Genomic DNA, 21,521 nt, shown 5'->3' on the forward strand with positions numbered 1-21,521 from the left:
AGCAGTAAGACCCTTGGTCACTGACACTTGATAGAATGACCTGCTATATTACAGGAATTTATGGCAATGCCTTGACCCCATGAGGCAAATTGTTTACCTGTTGTTTACTATCTGAAGGTATTTACAACTGTCAAAAGCCACAAAGTAACTTCCATACACTTCCATCGAAAACAGAGGACAATTATCAAACTATTTCATAAGTAATATTTGTTGAAGAATGGCAGTCACTTATGTTTCCTCTATATGAAGACGACTTGTACGTATTCAAAGAGACACGTCCAACAAGACCTATATTTTCGAAGTTCTGTTAGCGTTCTCTAGTCGTAAGTTAATATTAATGTATGGAACTTCCGACTAAGAGAACTTAAAAAATCTAGGCCCTGAAGGGCAGTCAGCGATGTTGCATCTATATGAAGACGGCTTGTTAATCATAGAGACACGTCCGACAAGGATAAACTACTCGAGGCCTGTTCTTATCCTCACTGAGTGATGTATGGTAGTGTAACGCCAGTTTCTTGTTCTGCTTTCATGTATTACATACCTGATACTTTGCTGGTATGAAGTCCATCTGACCTTCTACTGACTCCATAGAAGCGCAACAGTTGTCTGATTCTATACATCCTAGAAAGACAGGTGTCTTAAAGACGTCATTTGTCTTGTTATATTGTCTTGTGGCAAGAGGTACGTGCGTGCTTGTCTGTGTGTGTGTATGTGTGTGTGTGTGTGTGTGTGTGTGTGTGTGTGTGTGTGTGTGTGTGTGTGTGTGTGTGTGTGTGTGTGTGTGTGTGTGTGTGTGTGTGTGTGTGTGTGTGTGTGTGTGTGTGTGTGTGTGTAGAGAAGATAGGCTTTGGTTGGGCTGTGTAAATAATCGAGTATGGACCAGACAATCCAGTGATCAACATCATTAGCATCGATCTACGCAAATGGGAAGCGATGACATCTGATTCCGTTAGTCGCCTCTTATGATACACAAGGGTTCCTGATGACCAATTCTAACCCAGGGATTGAAGACAGGCCTCGGTAGTGTGGACCTACTGTACTGAAGACCTATAACCCGGATCCACAAAAGCAGACCCTGGACAATATGTATTGGCGGCCAAATTAACCCTAGGTTCATCAGTTCAACGCAAGACGGAACGTAACTTATCCCGGATTACCCAGTGGAAAATAAGCACCCAACTGGAATGATCACGGCAGGCACAGAACATTGGGGACATACGACCCCGAAATCATTGGAGGCAGACTTTGAATATTAGGGACCTACTCAAAACGCAATGACATACATAGGGTAGATGGCAACCTTCCGCACTGGAATCCACGCATAAAGACAAGCAGTTGGTACCAGAGACCATATGAATCTATTAATCCGAGACAAGGTGTACCCTAGATAACTTGATTGAGCTTTTGACGTGGACATTTCCTCTTGGGATAAACGTATATGTAACAAGCAGCGATTGTTAACAGTCATTGCGACTGACTCAGCTCTGGTAGTTTTAACTACATCACCAGATGTTGCTGGTGTTCCTGGATTATTCATCTTAAAGAATTAAATTGTATACCTGATTTCCATACGTTCAGTGTCTCCTGCCTTGTCCTTGTGAAGCTTTCAGATAATAATATTGACTGCTACATGTGTTATAGTGTGGATTTCATTTTCTCAGTAATGTACCGATTCTGGCACTTTCGATAGTTGAGTCCCGGGATTCGAACACAACACTCTCAGAGTTCGGCACCTAATCCCCAGTACACAAGGTCAGCCATGCAGCTCATGCATCTACCGCGGTTTCCAAAAAATGGAAGTCGGACACCTGAAAGTATAGACCACACACTTTGTGTACCCATCTAGTAAGTGTAAATAATTATAATGTTGACTGTTTAACTAGAACCTGTTACACGTATAAATCTTGTTAAGTTAACAAATCAGTGAAAAAATCAGAGAATTATTACCTCAAGCTGTGTTATCAATGGAGCCGTGACTGCTACGTGAAGCACGTGTGTTGTCTCCGCCGTGTGGTGGTAGGGGTTCGGTGGCCTGGCGGTTAAAGCGTTCACTCGTTATGCCGAAGACCCGGATTCGATTCTCCACATGGTAACATTGTGTGGAGCCCTTTTGTGGTGTCCCCCGCCGTATTCTTGTTGAAATATTGCTAAAAGCGGCTTGAACCTAGACTCACTAACTCAGTCGGTTAGTGATGGTCTTTAAAGTATGCCTTTGTCACCTAACAGTTGAATGGGTACCCGGATGTCATGTGATGTGATGTTTCATCTTGTATTATATACACCCCAGGAAGAAGAGACATTTAGAGCACACTCATCTACTACCGGGATAATATTGCCGCATCTTGCTCTCGCTTCAGGGTATGATTGGTATGATCAGAGCTATCAATGTTCTTGTTTAACTGTTTAGATAAATAAAATCAGCATAGAGAATGTTCAATGATATTAATAATTTCAGTAGTTTTATCTAGGAAGACAAGATCAGGTTTGATGGCTGTATATGGACCAGTTCCAAAGAAGTTTGCAACTGACATTTTTCATGAGTCCCTCCACGTGATCTAGGCCCCGTTTCGCCAAACTCTCGTAACTTTTCTCCTAGCATCTGTATCTACTATATACCAGGGCCCCGTTTCACAAAGCTCTCGTAAGCCTAAGATCTCGTAACTTTTCTCGAAGCCATTGTGCCTCCTATGTTGTAATACAGGAGCTACGGATACTACGAGAAAAGTTACGAGATCTTAGGCTTACGAGAGCTTTGTGAAACGGGGCCCAGGGACTCGTAAGCCTAAGATCTCGTAACTTTTCTCGTAGCATTCGTATCTTATGTTACAGTGTAGGAGGCATAATGGCTCCGAGAAAACTTACGAGATTTTTGGCTTACGAGAGTTTTGTGAAACGGGGCCCTGAACTGCGCAATATAACCGGTTTACGGGTTCAGACATGAACACGATACGTATACGCTTATCGAAAAACCGGTATAATGGTGGGAAAACCGGAAAACTTCGTAACACTCGGAAATCTTCGAACATTTCCGTTTTTGAATTGTTCTTTTGTGAAACGGGGCCTTGGTTCGTACAGCTTTGTGTTCGTATTATAGAACCTCCGCATTTATAAACAGAGTGGGTCGCTGTGTGATGTTCAGGACGAGTTCTGTTTCATATTGGAATGTAAAGTTAATAGTGTTAGGTGTTTGATTACCTTCGTATCTGGTTTGACCCGTGAAGGTCCAGGGTAGAATAGGTCTTTAGCAACCCATGCTTGCCATAAAGGCGACTATGCTTGTCGTAAGAGGTGACTAACAGAATCAGGTGATCAAGCTCGCTGACTTTGACGAACGTTATCGGTTCCCAATTGCGCAGATCGATGCTCTTGCTGTTGATCACTGGATTGTCTGGACCAGACTCAATTACTTACAGACCGCCGTCATATAGATGGAATATTGCTGAGTGCGGCTTAAAACTAAACTCACTCGAATATGGTTAAAATTGTTAAATATTCAAAGCTATTAAACTGCAGTTGTAAATGAAAAAAAAAAGTATTGAAACATGGGCAACCATTTATCATTTGCTGTCAGTAAGGTAAGTATGTATTATGAGAGGGCGCTTCTCTTTAGAATTGATGATTGTTGCACATTAACCATATTTTAACCGGGAATTTGAAACAGGGAGAAAACAACACTCCAGATATTGCATTTATCTATAGACACTGAGCCAAAAATGAGCAGGTCAATCCTACTCCTTTACCAAAGATCCTAGATATGTCCCTAGGCAGACGGGCGCAACCCTATGTACAGTACTACCTCAACTCATGTCTTCATGTTGACCTCCATCTGTGTATATTTATTGTTGGCAGAAACCCAGAGATCTGATGATGCAGCTCAGCATGTTGCTGTGTCTTTAGGAACTGGTGATGAGTGTGGGTTATCACGCCTCGGGTACTCATGGTGCAGGTCTCGGACATTTACCAATGTTTATGATGCATGTCATCATATCACAAACAGATCAGTGCCCATGATGTCAATCACTGGTTGTCCGACTCAATTACTCACTGACCACTTTCATATATAGATGAAATATTGTGGAGTGCTGAACTGAACCACTAACAATGCCAGAACCCCTCAGCAGGAGCTTGGGTCAATCCTGGGGAGGATAAATCCAACCATTTTATCATTCACTATCACAAGACATAATCCTTTACCACAAGACCGAGACTCCTTCTTACCATATTTGGTTTATTTCATGCACTGACTGTACAGAGGCTACAGATGTATGTACACAATATATACAACCAACGGTTGGGGAAATGTCACCAGATATTCAATATGGTCAACTGGGAGACAACAGCAATGCCATATGAGATCACTGTCCTACCTGTCCAAAACACAATCAAGCCTTCATTCCTGTAGTCACATGGAAAAACAGGCTCAAATTACTGTAAAGGCTGATAATTATCCCCATCTTTAATACAACACTCTAAAGTTCTAACTTTGCGTGTTCCTCATATCACAGCATCAGCAGTGTGACTTGTCAATGATCTGCAGTAGGCATAAGTGAATATTTTACAGTTAATAAAATTCAATGTTAAATCTTTGAAACTTTTCATAATTTGCTTACAGGGGTCTTATATTTAAAACCCACAAAACATTTGCTAACATCAAAATGTTAACTCTCACCAACATAAAAAGATTATCTTTAACTGTAAACAAGGGAAAACAAAAAAATACTCTTGACAGAATGATGTTCTCAAATGAAAATCTGTTGTTCTATCAAATACCCCACCCATACTACCAGAAACTGACATTAAAGCCACATACACATCATTGTGTTTGAACCCAATAATCTGCTGGCCACTAAACGTTATGTACTGAAAGAACCAGCGTATTTTATAAGTCCTTCAACATCTTGGTGGTAGACAGTAAACAATGAGCTTCACATACTGTATGCATGAGAATCAAACCCAGGCCTGCAGAGTGATAGGCAAGCGTTTAAACCACTGGTTCCCCCCAAGTCTTCAGGACATGCTGAAAGAACTGAAAACAAGATTTATCTCGTTATCTTGGAATAATGCCAGTAGATATTACCTGGCTGCACAACCTATTTATCAGTTGGAGTGGGGCCGAAAAGGCCTTTACACTATCGCATCCAAACTTAACATTGATGATTATTATTATTGGAAGCACCTTGGCATACCATAAGCAAACGACCAACCAGTTTCTGGATGCAAAAATGCCAATTATTTTAGTACAACTCCTAATTAATCTACTATGAGCTCAAAGCAATTGTTTAAGCCTTTATGGCACAAAAATATTTCATTCCTAATTAACTGGCTACCTCCTCATGTGTTCTTTATGATGTTACAATGGTTCAATTGTTATTAGTGATCATATGTTTGCAGGGGCATACTTAGACCAGGGAGCATAAAAGTAATGATATACACTCATAAATAACACTCTTTAAACATTGATAGTGCCCCTCCCTCCCTTATTAAGAAAGATTAACTATGGCCCTGGTTTGTTAATACCTGTCATTAATGATAATTGTGGTTACTGCTATATCTGCTACTACACATAATTCTCTACCATGTTAAATATTCAGCCTTACTTGTAAGTGGTACATGGTCCTGAACTGAAAAGTTCAAAATTGCTGTATAATAACAAAACTGTCACCCACAAACCTTTGTCTACTAATTATCTTATCTCTTTCTCTTCTTAACACCAATTTATTGTGCCATAAATATATATAACATGTAGCTAAACTTATAACGATTCCTTCAACAGAAAACAAAATACTGGTACCAAAACCAATAATGTTATAGAACACATGACGTTTTGGGGAGGGAATTAGAACGGCTTGGTATAGCTATTAGGCTCCTAACATAAAGTTTGCATTGCATCAGCAGCTGAAGATAAATTCCATATTGCTCAAAAGCCGGCCGAGGTAAGTTTCATATTGTCCTAAGCAGCTGTGGACTTCGTGCTGAGTTCAGTCCCAAGTCTGTAGGTGGCATGTCAGACATGCTGTTAGTAACATGTGGAGATATTAAGTCATAGCACTTGGAGATGTGATCTTATAGGACCAGTCTATCCTTTGATGACCCCGATAGGACGGAGTTTTATTGCCTTCTTGCTGATACCGGCTGCATGACCTGAAACATACGTACACTGAGTGAGTGAGTGGGTTTGACTGAAGCAACATGGCAGCTTTATATGTGAAGAGTAAGTGAGTTTGTTTTACGCCACTTTTTAGTAATATTCCAGCAATATCACAGCAGGGGACACCAGAAAATTTATATGTGAAGAAAACCAAAGTTCCACAATTTGGTGAGATGTAGCAGCACAATTTGAGTCAGCTGACCAGAAACAGCTTGAGTGAATTTGTGAATACACAGGATCCTCGCAACACCAAGGGACATAACTCTATCCAGAGCTACCAGTAATATATCAAGTCTTGGGTTAAAAAATGCAGTGCTTGATCATTGTATAAGCCATGTCCACATGCACTGATGTCAGTCAGGACCATTGACTGCATCTCACAAGCAGGGAATATTGACATCAATTCCAACTCAACCATGAACAACAGTACCAAGACTTTTTACACTTCTAAGCAGTTTTATGAAATCAATCTTCTAAGGATTTTAAGACCAACAAAATAAAACTGTATATGGAACTTACATGTATCCACAACATCAGTAACATTCTTGTAAGATTCTGGAGCCTGAAATATAAACATAAACAGCTATATACAACAAGAAATGATACCAATCTTTAAACAATTACATTTCTAGTGTCCTTAAATGTACAAAATAGCAGTTTTCTCAGAAGGAAAGGCAAAAACTACCAACAAATGAACCTGAATGAACAAATCAATAGAAATGAGAGATACTCTTTTCCATAGTAATATACAGAAAGTTATGTTGGCCTGAATGTATGAATGAGTGAGTATGGTTCTGTGCCACTTTTAGCAATGTTCCAGCAATATCACAGCTGGGGACACCAGAAATTGGACTTCGCACATTGTACCCATGTGGGGAATCAAACCCAGGGTTTCAGCATGACGAATGAATGCTTAAACCACTAGAATACTCCACTGGCTGTTAAAATGTAAAATGACTGTTGGACTGAAGGTGCCCATGTTGGCATTTATACACCAGCGATCTTCAGCAACCCATACTTGACAAAAGAGACTACTAACACGTGCAGGTGAGATTTGCAAACTTGGTTGAAATGTCATCATATATCAATTGTGTAGATCGATGCTCATGCTGTTGATCACTGGACTGATCACAGTACTCAATCATTTAGAGACTGCTACCACATAGCTGGAATATTGCTAAGGGCAGGTTTAAACAACCAACTAACCAATCCCCAGGCACTCACCTCCTCCATGACAAGTTTAGGGGATGCTACCCTAATGCTGATCCCCTTTTCTTCTAAGGCAGCCAGGACATCAGTGTAGTCCAGGTTACGGCGGGACTTGGCTCGAGAGAGTGCTCTCCCCTGCAACAAAGGATCAGTTTTCTTTGTATTGATCGCCAAGAAGTAGTAATATCCTAGTATGCTCATTACTAATGCATTCCTGTTTCCTGGTATGCTCATGTACATCAAATTTATTAGTTTTTTATTTCTTATGTTTTCTTCCTCTTTTTTTATGTTCAAATACAACAAGCTTTGTCACTGAGGTAGCATAATCCCCCACTGCATATTATCAAATCAGACTTAAAAAGAAATGAAAGTGAAGGTGAAGGTCATAGGTTAAGATGAAGTAAAATGTCAACAAAAACATTAAACTCAAACTCTTTTAATATCTTGCACTGTAGTTGTTCAAACACAAACATATTCTGAAATGAAGGTCAAGGTCACCAAACCTGACTGACATTTCTTTCACTGTGATAAACCTAGATACCAAATATGAAAAGAATCTAGTCAACGGTTCTTAAGATATTCCAATACAAGTCTATCAGTTCTAACCTGGACCTTCACAGGTTGGGTATGATGAGAAGTGAACAAGACAAAACAAAAGACTTGTATAATACTATATTCCCCGATTCACTCTAAACACACAACGGGGGATAATAAAATAGTTACATCTAAAGCCATGAGAAAATGTTTTTATCTGGACATAGAACACTAAAAGTTAACTCACCATGGTTTCATGAAATACAGAAGGACCACAGATTGAGGGACAGATGACAGATTTTACTATGATTAAGTTCCCAGCCATCTTGGTTCCTGGGACTAAAACCGTAGCGAATAAAAATCTCACGATGAGTTAACTTACTGCACCATGACAAGTTGTGCCAAATGTTTCTGTCATTCCCTGTTCAGTGCCCGTCAGTACGTAGCTGCAGGTGCCCATTGTGCCCCCAATGAGAACTGGTTGGCCCGTCAGCTGATGAAAGAAACAATTAATGGGTATAATTACAGTGAGTGAGTGATTTAGTTTTACGCTGCACAAATATCAGCTGTAAATAATTGACCAGGTGTTTCATCCTTTCCATGTCTTGATATAATGAAGAAAATGCATTAGCAGAAATCGTTTCCTCGAACTACCTTCTCGTCTGGGACTGGATTTTCGATGCTCTCTCAGCGCTAAGATAGTCATAAGTGCCATTCATTAACATTAACTTACGACTATCTTAGCGCTAAGAGAGCTTCGAAAATCTAGGCCCTGTTTCGGTACAGTATGCTCATGTTTGGAAGGCCTAGGCACAGTCAGAATATGAGTAAACTGCAGGGTCCTCACCCGTTGGCTTTATATATGGCCTGGACATAAAACGCTTGATAATATCCTTAAGGATATAACCTTGGGTGAGTGAGTGAGTGAGTGAGTGAGTGGGTGGGTGGGTGGGTGGGTGGGTGGATGGGTGGGTGAGTGAGTGAGTGAGTGAGTGGAGTTTTAGCCATATGGCGCAGTCTGTAAATAATCGAGTCTGGACCAGACAATCCAGTGATCAACATCACAAGCATCAATCTGCGCACCTGGGAATCGATGACATGTGACAACCACGTCAGCAAGCCTGACCACCCAATCACATTAGTCGCATGGGTTGCTGAAGATCAGTTCTAACCTGGACCTTCACAGGTTGGGTATGATGAGAAGTGAACAAGACAAAACAAAAGACTTGTAACAAGAATCAATTGACAAATCAATATCCAAGACACAATGCCATTTTCTGGTCATATGGTAATAAGTATGTTGTATGACAGAGTGCAAAGAGGGAGTGGTGTGGCAACAGTTTCATGAATAGGCTAGACCAAAAGGGGCAAAGGTTTAACCACAATAGTACCTTCTTTAAAAAGTATCTATACCTGATAATCAACTGGAATGAGTGGATGGTGAGGAGGGAAGGCTCGTGTAGATCCCTTCCTGTGCACCAGAAGTGTCTTCTGTTTGCCGTCAATGAAATGCTCTTCTACTTTGGCAATGTTGTGCGACACGTCATAGATCATATGCATGTCAAGGTCATCTGGTGTCGTCTTGAACATCTTGGCAAAGGCCTGCAGCATTAAAGGACATGGAAACAGATTTTCACTTACACACATATGCATCAGCTGTGGAAACATGGTTTCTAATTTAATTTAATTGATTTGATCTCAAAATCATTATGTTTCTGTTATTTTGGCAATGGAGAGAACATAACATTATGTTGAGATATGGATTGAATTCAGTTTGACAAACTGCTGCTTTGAATAGCATTTCACATGACAGTGTATCAATATATTTTAGCAGAGAAGGCTAAATGTCAAAATTTACTTTGATGAATACATCCACTCGGAATGAGTATGGAGCAATATTTCAGTCCAATCAGAGTGAGTCAAACTGATGAGGGAGGAATGCCAAAAGGGTAAGTGACTGAGTATACTTTTACTCTGCTTTTAGCAATATTCCAGCAATGTGACAACAGGGAACACCAGAAATGGGCTTCACACACTGAACTCATGGGGAAAATCAAAACAGGGTCAGGATGCAATGGCGCAACTAGGCTACTCTACCACCATGAAAACCCAAAGAAATACAGGCATTACATTTTCACAGATATGGTCACATCATGAGCACAAATGACACTGACACACTATGATACAAATGGGGCCAACTGTGCCCTTCAAAATGTAGCACCAGAGACAAAAACCTGGGCAGCTCAAAGGTCTGAACCATGATTAGAAGAGCCTGCTACTGCCACAGCAACCACCTAGGTGTTAGTCCACAGACACATCTGCTGTTTACCTGTCTGGTGAGGAAGGTCATGCTGGTCCGGTTGACCCAGGCGTAGTTGGCGGCAGCAGCCATGCCACGCAGATAGTCCTGCCCTTCCTGGGACTGGATCTGAGCACATGCAAGCTGACGATCATTGACATCTATCTTGTCACGCTTCATCGCCTTCTCCATGGCAACAAGAGCATCTGTAACCCAGAGTGAATGATTGTGTAAAGTAACTGACAGCACATACCATACCTCCTCAAAACAACACAAAGAACGCCCACCAAATCACTGCCCTCCTTTCAGGCATATGCAAATATTGAATGGAACAATATGTCTTAGAGCAATCAATCCTAAGTTTGCAAGTTCCTTTTTCTAGATATGGTAAACATATCAAAACCATCTGGCTCTGCAGCAAACAGTCAATATTGCCAATGGACCATGAAACATAACAAATATTGGTTTAGTAAAAAGATCTGACTCGCAGACAAAGCCAATTTCTGTATCCCATTTCAAATATTTGTTTGTTTGGGCAAGACATGAAAAGCAGACATAAAGGCTTTGAAACTTTTGAAGTCATTGATATAAGGATGTGAGAAGTCAAAACCAGGTGACCAGAAAAATGGCTGGTGTAATATGATACACTTTGCTAGACCGCAGCCTTCACAAAGCTCATGGTCAACAACCATGTACCTGTTGCCATCTCATGTCATTTGATACAACACCTTGCCAGCCCACAGCCTTCAGAGAGCCCCTCTTCCACAACCATGTACCTGTTGCCACCTGATGTCATTGTACAACACCTTGCCAAACCACAGTCCAAGCAGAGCCCCTCGTAAACAAGAATGTACCTGTTGCCACCAGGTGTCATCTGATACAGCTCCTTGCCAGACCACAACCCTGACAGAAACATGCACCTGTGATCACCTGGTGTCATTTGAAACTATACCCTGTCAGATCATAGCCCAGATGGAACCTCTCGTCCACAAACACGTACCTGTCGCCACCTGGTGCCCCATGCCTCGGCTGCCACTATGGATCATCACACAGACCTGATCCTTGAACTCAATGCCCATCTTCTTGGCTGCATAATCATCATAGATCTCATCCACTACCTGGATCTCAGCGTAGTGGTTCCCAGCACCCAGAGTCCCAAGCTGCAGCAGACATGCAAAGTATGACACAATGATCAAACGGAGCAATATCACCTACGAGCATTTCCTTTCTTTTCCTTTGAAACACTTCACATACAAACAAATGACACAATCATTTCAGTTCATATGTAACAAAGCAACACATGCAAGTCTGAACACATTGTTGTGAAAGGGGAGACTAGGTGTTACCTGAGGAAGGCCCCTCTTTTTCGCTCTGTTGCTGACTTTAGAGGGATCAGCATTGAGCATTCTTCCATACTCCTCGCAGTGTTCCTTGTCCTCAGCCCATGCATAGCCTATAACATACAAAACACACATAACAACTTCCATACTCCTCACAGGGTTCCTTGTCCTCAGTCCACGCATAGCTTGAAACACACACTGTTGTGCTCATGTTTCTCTGCCCATACAGGCAACAGATGAATGTCTTTCAATAATTTCTGATCAATGTAGTTTTAGGCTGCCTTACCTAAACTCTAAATATCATTGTATACCCCACTGGACTGCACACTTCTGGCCTACCAGATACTTCAAACAGATGTATGGTTGCGTTAAATCACTGATCACCTAAGTGTGTATGTAGTAGTTAAACAAGGTAGATTACTACCAACTTCCAATAATGTGTTACAATGTTATCAACACAACAAAAACACAGAGACAGAAATAATGACATGAATACACCCAAAACGGAAGCATGTCCTACCTTCCCTGAGGGACCAATCCATGCCCATTTCCAGAGCCTCCTCCAGATTCCTGGAACACACAGACAGAAAGCATAGAAACAAACATGGAATATATATGCAAGCATAAAATGTAAAAGTAGTTTCTATGACAACCAACTGTTAAAAATAACCACCACATTCTAGAAACCACTTGCAACACAATCAAGTGTAGTACAATTCATAGTGCTTTAATTTGTGTTCTATGTTTCTATCAAAAGTATAATCAGGGATCAGAATGGGTACGAGTGAAAATAGAGGAAAATGAGCAAGGCCTCTTTGGCATCATGTTCATTGAAACAACATATTCATGAGAGACACCAGTGCCATTAAATACACGGAATTTCGTGGATTCAGAAAATTCTCATCCCTGTATAATGTATATAACATAACAGAATAAGAGCTGACTCAAGAAATGGAGTTATATGCTTACTGGGCTGTCATGGGTATGATCCCTCGTGATCCCACACCAACAGGGATGTGATCAAACAGGCACTGGGCCAGTTGTTCCTTCACAGGGATCACATCCTTGGCATGGAGATTTGTACGTAGGAGACGCACACCACAGTTTATGTCAAAACCAACACCACCAGGGGAGACAACTGCTGTCGGGTCATTCATGTCAAAGGCAGCCATGTTACCTGTTTACACATTTAGAAACAGAATATTTGGGTGAATGATACTATCATAAAGAGATGATCATCAGTTGGGTTTGATGTTGTGAAGTTTCTCATTATTTACTGTGTAAAAAGCAAGAGAGTTCAAAGAACATATTGACATACACTGCTCAAAGACTTTGGGAATGATTTGGTGAATGGTGGGCGAGTGAGTGAGTATGGTTGTGTGCAGCCTTATTCGAGCAATATATAGGCTGGAATACCACAAATTTGGTGCATGACATCTGGTACATAAATGAAGCCATCTCCAGGACAAACATTGCTTACCTTCAAATGATTCGTTACTTGTACTCTGTGGACAGGACCACACACCAACACTAGATTACCATGACACAATGTTATTGGTCAAATGGTTTGAGCACTGTCACAAAAACACCTTGTCATTCTGATTTTTACTCCTCTGTCAATTTTCAATTTTGTGTTCTGTGGCTCTGTACACTAAACAATACATTATGTAAGGTCTAGCCATGCTTAACTCACCAATAGCAAAGCCATAACCAGAATGAACATCAGGAAGTCCAACCGATTTCTGAAAAATAATTGTTCCTCTTTGTTCAAACATATCACGGTATGGGTAACAGATTCTTGATTGATTTCTCTTAGTGACATTCCAATCAAGATTCTTAGACAGTCATCAAGCTGGAGAATCTGCATTAAATTGTCACTTGATACTAATAAACAAAAAGTCATTATATATATAGTTGCCTGTTATCTTAGTCACTCACTTCCAGATAAAACACACTGATATCTGAAATGTGAAACACAGAATTGTCATTCAGTGAAAACTGACAAAACATGTCCACAAAAGAAAGATTCTCATCCCAAATATTGCAATGACTAATATCAAAAGTTGCTTGTAGCCTGAAAGACTTTGATCACCTGTTTGTAACACAAAGGATATTTAAGATAATGTCTGTGAAATATTGAACTATGTACTATATCCTGTTACTGTCAAAACTTCAAGAATATTACCAAGGGGGTGGCACAAGTCATTTGATTTTGAAATGCTAAGATCATATTTCAGTTTAGGGGCCGTTTGAAGAAGACTTGTTAACACTAGAAACACACCAAGATAGATGCCCCCAGACCCATTTGAATAAGAGCTTACAGTAGGTAGGTTACCATGGTTACATACCGAGACAATGCCAGGTAATGCAGCAACATTGGCGATTTGCTTCATTCCTGGCAGAAAGCCACCAAAACCTTTACTGTTACACGAGTGTTTCAACTCATCAAACATCAGCTTCTCTAAATGGTCATTTGTGTAGAAATATCCATCAACCTGAAACAGCAAATTAAATTATGAATTGAGATGAGTTTTACAGTATCTCTGTTTCAGTTCCACAGATTCATATTTATTTCATGTTTGAGCGAGTCATTTGCATTTAAAGTCACTTTGAACAGTGACAGCTTAATGTGCAGGAACAGTCATTTACCATTTGGGGAACCACTGCCAAACAGTCTTCATAGTCTTAGGTTTATGGGGTGCCCAGAGGACACAGTCTCCAAAGCTCTGGACATTGACATGGTGATCTTACTTTCATATTTTCCACAAATCCCTTCTTGATGTGCCAGCAGTTGCCGGAGATTTTCTCCAAGTACTTGAGTTCATCATTGTACGTCCTCATGGTGGTACCAGCTTGATGTAGTCTATTTGTCAAAAATCAGTCATTAATCACCATCCAAAACGCATCATCATTTTGTTGTTGGATAACAGTGACAATGTATAAAACATCATCTTCTACACTGAAATCTTACATCCAGAGCAATAACAGGTCACTCAGGTACCAGTTAAATCACCAAAGCTACAAAATGCCCCAACAAATGTGGTTAAATGTCCCAAGAATTTTTTTTCAAATCGACCCATGTGTCGTCAAATTGACCAAGGGAGTAAGTCAATTGTGCCAGTTTAATTAAAATGGGTAAATATAAGCCATATATGCACAGTTTTAGTCAACTTTCATAACATTCTTCACATGATATTATATAGCAATATTTCTGATAAAGTTTCTATTAGTAACCTGATAAGAACAAAAGTAATATTCATGCATATACGAGGGTTGGCTGAAAAGTTCTCGGCCTGAGTGGTTTTTCCCCATCAGGTAGAGACAGGTGTTTGCCACCAATGAGGACAATCATTTAGTGAATCATAGACACAAGAACTACAAACGTACTAATAGTTTTATCTCAACTACAGCTCTTTTGGTAAACCTACCCTCTGAAATCATCAGAAATGGACAAAACTGAATACAGGGCAGTCATCAAGTACTTGCAAAAGAAAGGGATGTCCCCAACACAGATGCATGCTGACATGGTCTCCACTCTAAGGGATGATGCTCCTTCATTTTCCAGAAGTGGGCTGCAGAATTTAAGCGTGGCAGACAAAGCCTTGATGATGACCCACGCTCAGGAAGGCCTTCAACAGCAACCACTCCAGAAAACATCACGCGAGTGCTTGATATGTTGATAGGATGATCGACGACTGACTACTCGACATATTGCTAGTGTAGTGGGCATCTCTCATGAGAGGGTTGAGCATATCATCACCAACGAATTAGGAATGACTAAAGTTTATGCAAGATGGGTGCCAAAGCTCTTGACAGCAGAACAGAAACGTGTCAGGTTCCAGACGTCCCTTGACAATTTGTGTCGTTTTGAAGCAGATCCCGATGATTTTGTGGCACGATTTGTAACCATGGATGAGACCTGGATACATCACTTTCAACCAGAAACAAAACTACAGTCAAAACAGTGGAAACATCCTGATTCACCAGCTCCGAAGAAAGCCAAGTCTGTTCCTTCAGCTGGAAATTTGATGGCATCAGTCTTTTGGGATTCCAGGGGTATTCTGCTCATTGATTATCTTGAAAAAGGTCAAACTATCAATGGCATATACTATGCTGATCTACTGAACCAGTTGCGAGAAGCAATCAAAGACAAACGACGAGGGATGATCGCTAAAGGTGTCCTCTTCCACCAAGACAATGCGCCTGTTCACAAATCGGTGGCGGCCATATCATTAATCCATGATTGTGGCTTTGAACTCATTGACCATCCTCCTTATTCACCTGATTTGGCTCCTTCTGACTTCCTTCTGTTCCCCAAAATGAAAAAGGAACTCGCCGGTTGCCATTTTGCAAGTAATGATGACGTCATTTCCGCTGACTGATTTTTTTAGGGTGGCTGAAGAAGATTTCTTCCTGACTGGGATTTGGGCCTTGCAGCATCGCTGGCAAAAGTGTGTGAACTTGGAAAGGGACTATGTAGATAAATAAATCACAAACGTGGACTTTGTAACTTTTTTTCACAGTGAGGCTTAGAAGTTTTCAGCCAACCCTCGTACAATATATAATATCAAATATTTGCCTGTTATTAATCTGCAGCATTCATAGCCAATATGCTTGAGCATTTTGTAGTTGGGCAATTTGACTGGCACTCAAGTCACACTCATTGGAAATGTACAAACAAAAGGATCCAAACACTCGCCTGTCAAACATGCAATCACTGCCATGAATCAGACTGGGACAGGTTAAAGGACACTCTAGACCATGTGATATATTTTTCGTGACAATAACAATTATGCTACTCGGTTACAAGGATATTGTTCTGATTGTACTGACCCTTTCATACTCTGACATGTTTGGAAAGAAAATGATTCAGTATTGGCATGATCAGAACTGATATATGTCAATACTTCTTTTCTGGTAAATCAAATTCCAATCAGTCATTTTGTATCAAACTTGAGAACTACAGCAGGTTGTTGGTATGTACATTTTCTGGCAAGTTTGATTCACACTAATCCAACCAAACTTCCAAAGTGAAATAATTTTTCATAAACAAATTGTTTCAATGGAACAATACCTCCATAATAACAAAAGACATAAGAAATCACAAGAACTGAATAATCAAATCCAAAATACCCAAGTAATCATAATATCAAATACATGAAAAAGACATAGCTCTGAATATGTCATTTAACATTGTCTAAAAATGATCTACAGAAGACATTTTCTTCGGTTATTTTCGCCAGTAACATTTGCTCCATGCCTAAAACTTAGCATTTCGTACGAAAATCAAACGAAGACTATACCTAAAACGTGAAATAAACACAAGTAAATTGACGTGATTCAGTGACAACTCGTCGACTCGGCATAACGTGCGCGAAAACCGAAACAAAATGAAAACAACATGGCGGCCCGCACTGAGAGGAAACGTGTTGTGTAATAATGCTGCGGAATTAATTCTAACGTGCTTTTCTTGAATTACTAGTTAGGTCAGCTCATGCTACAAAATACAGACATGACCACATCACTTGTCAGTCCATTTTATATATCAAAGCAGTCGTAAATGACGATAGCTTACTTCGTTGAGAACGTCGACTCTCTCTCAGTTTGCTGACTCGGCAGCCGAAGAACAGAAGAAGGGAGGTAACTCTTCAAACCGAGAATTTTGACTTAAAAAGTTCGCTCTTTCACGACCGGCGTGTTTACAGTGAACTTATGCTCGTTGTACACCTGTCATCTAAAACATAGCGTGAGTTGCTGAGACAAAATAAAGTAGTTTCGGTATGGATATGTTTACCAAAGGTGGTACGACACGTTTTAAACATAAAAAAGCAAAGCAAAACAAAACAAAAAAACGGGAGTTTCGGTCAGAACATTGGCTTGATTTAAATATTATTCCCAGTTATTGATACGTACTCCTCTCAAAATATTAAGCAACAAGTATTTTCAGTGTAATATCTTTATCAGTCTCTCTATTTTAGAGAGTTTGCCGGCACGTTACAAAAAGGTAAAGTAAATATTCAAAGTATACTTAACGTTTAGTAACTGTCAAATTGATTTATCTCAAAGCCCTGATAATATCACCCTCACCCAACCAACTTCAAGAGCAGCAAGCAAAATGTAAAATGTGAGTAAAATGTGTGTGTGTGTGTGTGTGTGTGTGTGTGAGAGAGAGAGAGAGAGAGAGAGAGAGAGAGAGAGACGTCACCTGATGAAGGAGTAAGCATTAACTCCGAAACGTTGTGTTCTCATATAAAGAAGTTGATATCCATAAAATCTTCATCCTTATGCATTTCACTTCTAAATGCCCTTCAAAGACTTCAAGCTTGTATTAGTCCTCATGGCGGTCATACGCGTTACTGAACATTGCTTCACTGTCCAAAACTGACTCGAACTTCACGTTAACACTTTGCTCCATGAATGCATCACATTTTGCACTACTGTTTCATGGGTAATGCTCTTGATGAATTGTAAGTTTATCATTGCTCAATACCATTTCATTTCTTCTTGTTAATCCAGTGTGCACGTTTCACCTTTCTCCCAGATAGCATCCATAGTTGCCAGTTTCGGGCCAACGTCTGCACACCTTACATGGATGTGTCATTGTGGTTGTCACATCAGATTCTTTTAATCATTCTTTGAAATTTTATTTTTTAACACAAGTTGCATTAGTTGTGGAGTGGTCAAGTGTTCGCTCGTCACGGATAGGCCACCGCGAGTTCAATCCTGCACGAACACCATATTTGAAGTCCTTTTGTGGAACCACAGCCGTATTATTGTAGGTATATTGTTTATATCGGTGATAAACAAACACATTATTCTTCCATTTCTTGGGAAATTACTCGATTCCGATCAGCAATGAATTCATAAGTAATATTTCACTACCATCACTTCTGCCTGATGGTCGCATCATCAGCAAAGTATTATTAGAAAAGTCCTTTCTTTCCCACTTAAGAATTGACTTATGTCCATCGAACACATACGTATTGTTTTCTAATTTAGACATTCAGGCAGAGACACCCCCCACCCCACCCCATCCCACCCAAAAAAAACCCCAAAACCAAAAACAAACCCCAAAACAAAATAAATAAATAAATAAATAAATGAATAAATGAATGAATGAATGAATGAATGAATGAATAAATAAAATCCATGCGTCTTCATTCAGTTCGTTCGTTTATACCAATGATTGACAGTTAGCATTTAGGAGTAAAACCATCTGTTTTCAGCGTGCATACAGGTTAACTACATGTTTAATTGTTTCAACATTTAATTTTCATTGAAGAGTGTGTCGCCTGTCTATCTGAACCACATTATTTCCCCTCTGCCTAGTCCTCCCTGCAGTGCGAAAGTACTTTATGAAGCAAGTCTAGATTTCTTCAGGTTCTGAATCTCTAATGCTGAGTTTACATGTTGCAATCAAAATCATACATTAAGAGACTCAGCATTAGTCTATCCCAGTGTAGTATCCCCCAACCTTAATCCGCACTGGTTGTCTCAATGTGCGAAGTAGAAAAGGTAGGAGACAGTGTATATCATTTTTTATTCAGATTTTCTTATTCTGAATATGCGAATATGCAATGTTTGACGAACACACGCTTAAGGAGAGACTTATCGCACGTGCTTGCATGACAACTGCATGCGACTAACGGGATTGGGTAGTCAGACAAGCCGAAGTGGTAAACACGTGTCATCGTATCCCAGTTATGTAGATCGATCCTCATGCTGTTGATCATTAGATTTTCTTGTCTTGGCTCGATTATTTACATAGCTGGAATACTGATGAGAGAAGTGTTAAACAGCAAATGAACGTGCGTATTAGCTTCATGGTCTGTATTCAAATACTCTCATGAGAGTATTGGAGATTGTGAGTTTAGTTCTACGTCACATTCAATACTGTTTCGGCGGTCTGTAAATAAGGCAGTCTAAGAAAACTTAGTCTCAGTGTATTTCGTTACACTCCGCCACTCAGTAGAGGAGTGTAACGAAAAGTACTGAGGATAAGTTTACTTAGACTGGTAAATAAGGCAATCGGGTGACAGCGTAGGACGTTACGCATTGCATCCGTCCATCGTTAATGAAAGACCCAGGGCTTCTGCAAATGACAAAAATAGCATATTACCCTTATATTAGATAGGACTGTGACAACATGGAGAATCCTTGGCTAATCCTTCCTCTTGGCAATGCGGCCTTGCACACCCTGGAATGTACATTGACATTACGTTCCAGAAATATGATAAGCTTAATTATTAAAAAAAAAGAAGAAAATCCAAAGCTGTTCAGAAAGTTATTAAACTCGGATTTAGACTTGTTTTTGTTATTATTATTATCTAGGGTTTATCTGGAAGCATCACCAGCGCGTATTGCATAGTAGTGAAAGCTTGAATTTCTTAATTTAAATGCTTACCCTTGAAGATCCAGACAACACTACATCTTCAGGAGGCCATGTTTGTCGTTGGAGGCGACTAACGGAATCAAGAGTCTCTTTGACGTGGTTGACACGTATGGGTCGATGCTCATGCTGTTGATCACTGGATTGTTTGGTCCAGCCTTGATTATTTAAAGACCGCCTTGATATTGCAGAATATTGCTGGGTGTGGCATAAAACAAAACTCACTCACACACTCACTTCACACAATGGACGCCCGATAGGAGAGTAATCCACCGCCACATTTAGTAATATTTAAGCAATATCACGGAGGGGGCAACAGATAGGGGTTTCCCACCTCGTGCAGACGTTGGAAACTGACACCGTGCCTTTAACCGAACACTGTAACCACTAGGCTCCTCCACCTGATACAAGACACTGTAGGCACAGATCGTGTAACAGTTGCTTGGATGATGATGGAGATGGTTGTACACGTGACTGACTGGTTCAGTGTGAGTGTTTCATCAAACAGGTTCGTGTGAGTTCCTGGCAAATCAAGAAACGTATGCTGGACGCACTATTCTTCAAACGAATGAGAACGGGTTTCCGTCTTGAGTCTGTGGGCATCTCCACCATCAAATACTGTGTTGTCTTAGACAATCAAGCCATCTCTGTCCTCAAACAGCAATAGAGAGGTGTTACATTGAACTGGCAAGATCAGGGCTTTGCTGTTTCATCAGTCATAACGGCAATGTGCATTGTTTAACAAAACTTTTACGACACCCGAAGTAGCCAACCTCATATAGAAAGTGATAATACTGATATCCCTTATCAGCAGATCCTCTAATGCATAAGGTACATAACTCCACATAGCTGATTTCCTCAAACCAGAGCAAATCATGTCTTCCTGGTAAGGGAAAGTCTCCAATTTGAAGGATCATCATAGTCATCAGTGACCATAGTCACTGGTATGAGTCTTAAGGAAATCACAAAGATCAAAGTACTACTAACTGTGACTAGTGGAATCACTGCTCATATCCTCTGCTTCAGTCACTAGTAGACAAAAGTGAGACATAACAAACAGTAATGAATTTCATTTTTTACTTTTCTCAAACATCCAGTTGATTAAACAGCAACCTCATCCAAGTATATGAATCTGGGTGCCATAGTAGGTACGTGAGTCAGAGAGTTTAATTTTACACAACACTCAGCAATATTCCAGCTAAATGGCGACAGTCTGTAAATAATCTAATCTGGACCAGACAATCCAGTGATCAAAAACATGAGCATTGATCTGCACAATTAGTAACCGATGACCTGTCAACCAAGTCAGCAAGCCTGACCACCTGATGCCATTAGTCACCTCTTAAGACAAGCAGAGTTGTCTTTTGTGGCAGACATGGGTTGCTGAAGGCCTGTTATACCCTAGATCTTCTTCACTGGTCCCAATGTAGGTGAGGTGAAGCGAGGAAGAGCTTAGATGATGACCCCCGTCCAGGATGACCCTCTACCAGTACCACCCAAGCAAACATTGACACTGTGCATCAACTAGTGATGGGAAATCGTCATATCACCCTGCACCAGTTAGAATATGCATATGGATCCATTCACAGCATACTCCATGAC

The 21,521-nt window shown here is 40.3% G+C and overlaps 1 protein-coding gene across 1 annotated transcript; it reads right to left on the reverse strand.

Moving 5' to 3' along the window:
• Window positions 1–4,208: 4,208 nt before the first annotated feature.
• Window positions 4,209–17,171, reverse strand: LOC137295734 (RNA-splicing ligase RtcB homolog). Its single transcript, XM_067827257.1, has 14 exons — window positions 17,106–17,171; window positions 14,282–14,393; window positions 13,879–14,025; window positions 13,224–13,272; window positions 12,500–12,707; window positions 12,051–12,100; window positions 11,537–11,643; window positions 11,191–11,350; window positions 10,221–10,396; window positions 9,305–9,493; window positions 8,274–8,384; window positions 7,373–7,492; window positions 6,668–6,710; window positions 4,209–6,141 (listed from the first exon to the last, which is right to left on the reverse strand). The coding sequence occupies exons 2-14, from the start codon at window positions 14,369–14,371 to the stop codon at window positions 6,077–6,079; spliced, it is 1,515 nt and encodes a 504-aa protein (XP_067683358.1). The 5' UTR covers window positions 14,372–14,393; window positions 17,106–17,171; the 3' UTR covers window positions 4,209–6,076.
• Window positions 17,172–21,521: the final 4,350 nt, after the last annotated feature.

This window comes from Haliotis asinina, chromosome 9 (assembly GCF_037392515.1).
Source record: "Haliotis asinina isolate JCU_RB_2024 chromosome 9, JCU_Hal_asi_v2, whole genome shotgun sequence".
NCBI classification, from domain to species: domain Eukaryota; kingdom Metazoa; phylum Mollusca; class Gastropoda; order Lepetellida; family Haliotidae; genus Haliotis; species Haliotis asinina.

Coding starts and splice junctions, on each gene's coding strand:
- LOC137295734 (XM_067827257.1), bottom strand. CDS start 14,371: ATGAGGACGTACAATGATGAACTCAAGTACTTGGAGAAAATCTCCGGC. Junction 13,273..13,878: donor CATTACCTGGCATTGTCTCG/GTATGTAACCAT, acceptor ATTATTTTTCAG/AAATCGGTTGGACTTCCTGA. Junction 6,142..6,667: donor TACTGATGTTGTGGATACAT/GTAAGTTCCATA, acceptor CGTATGTTTCAG/GTCATGCAGCCGGTATCAGC.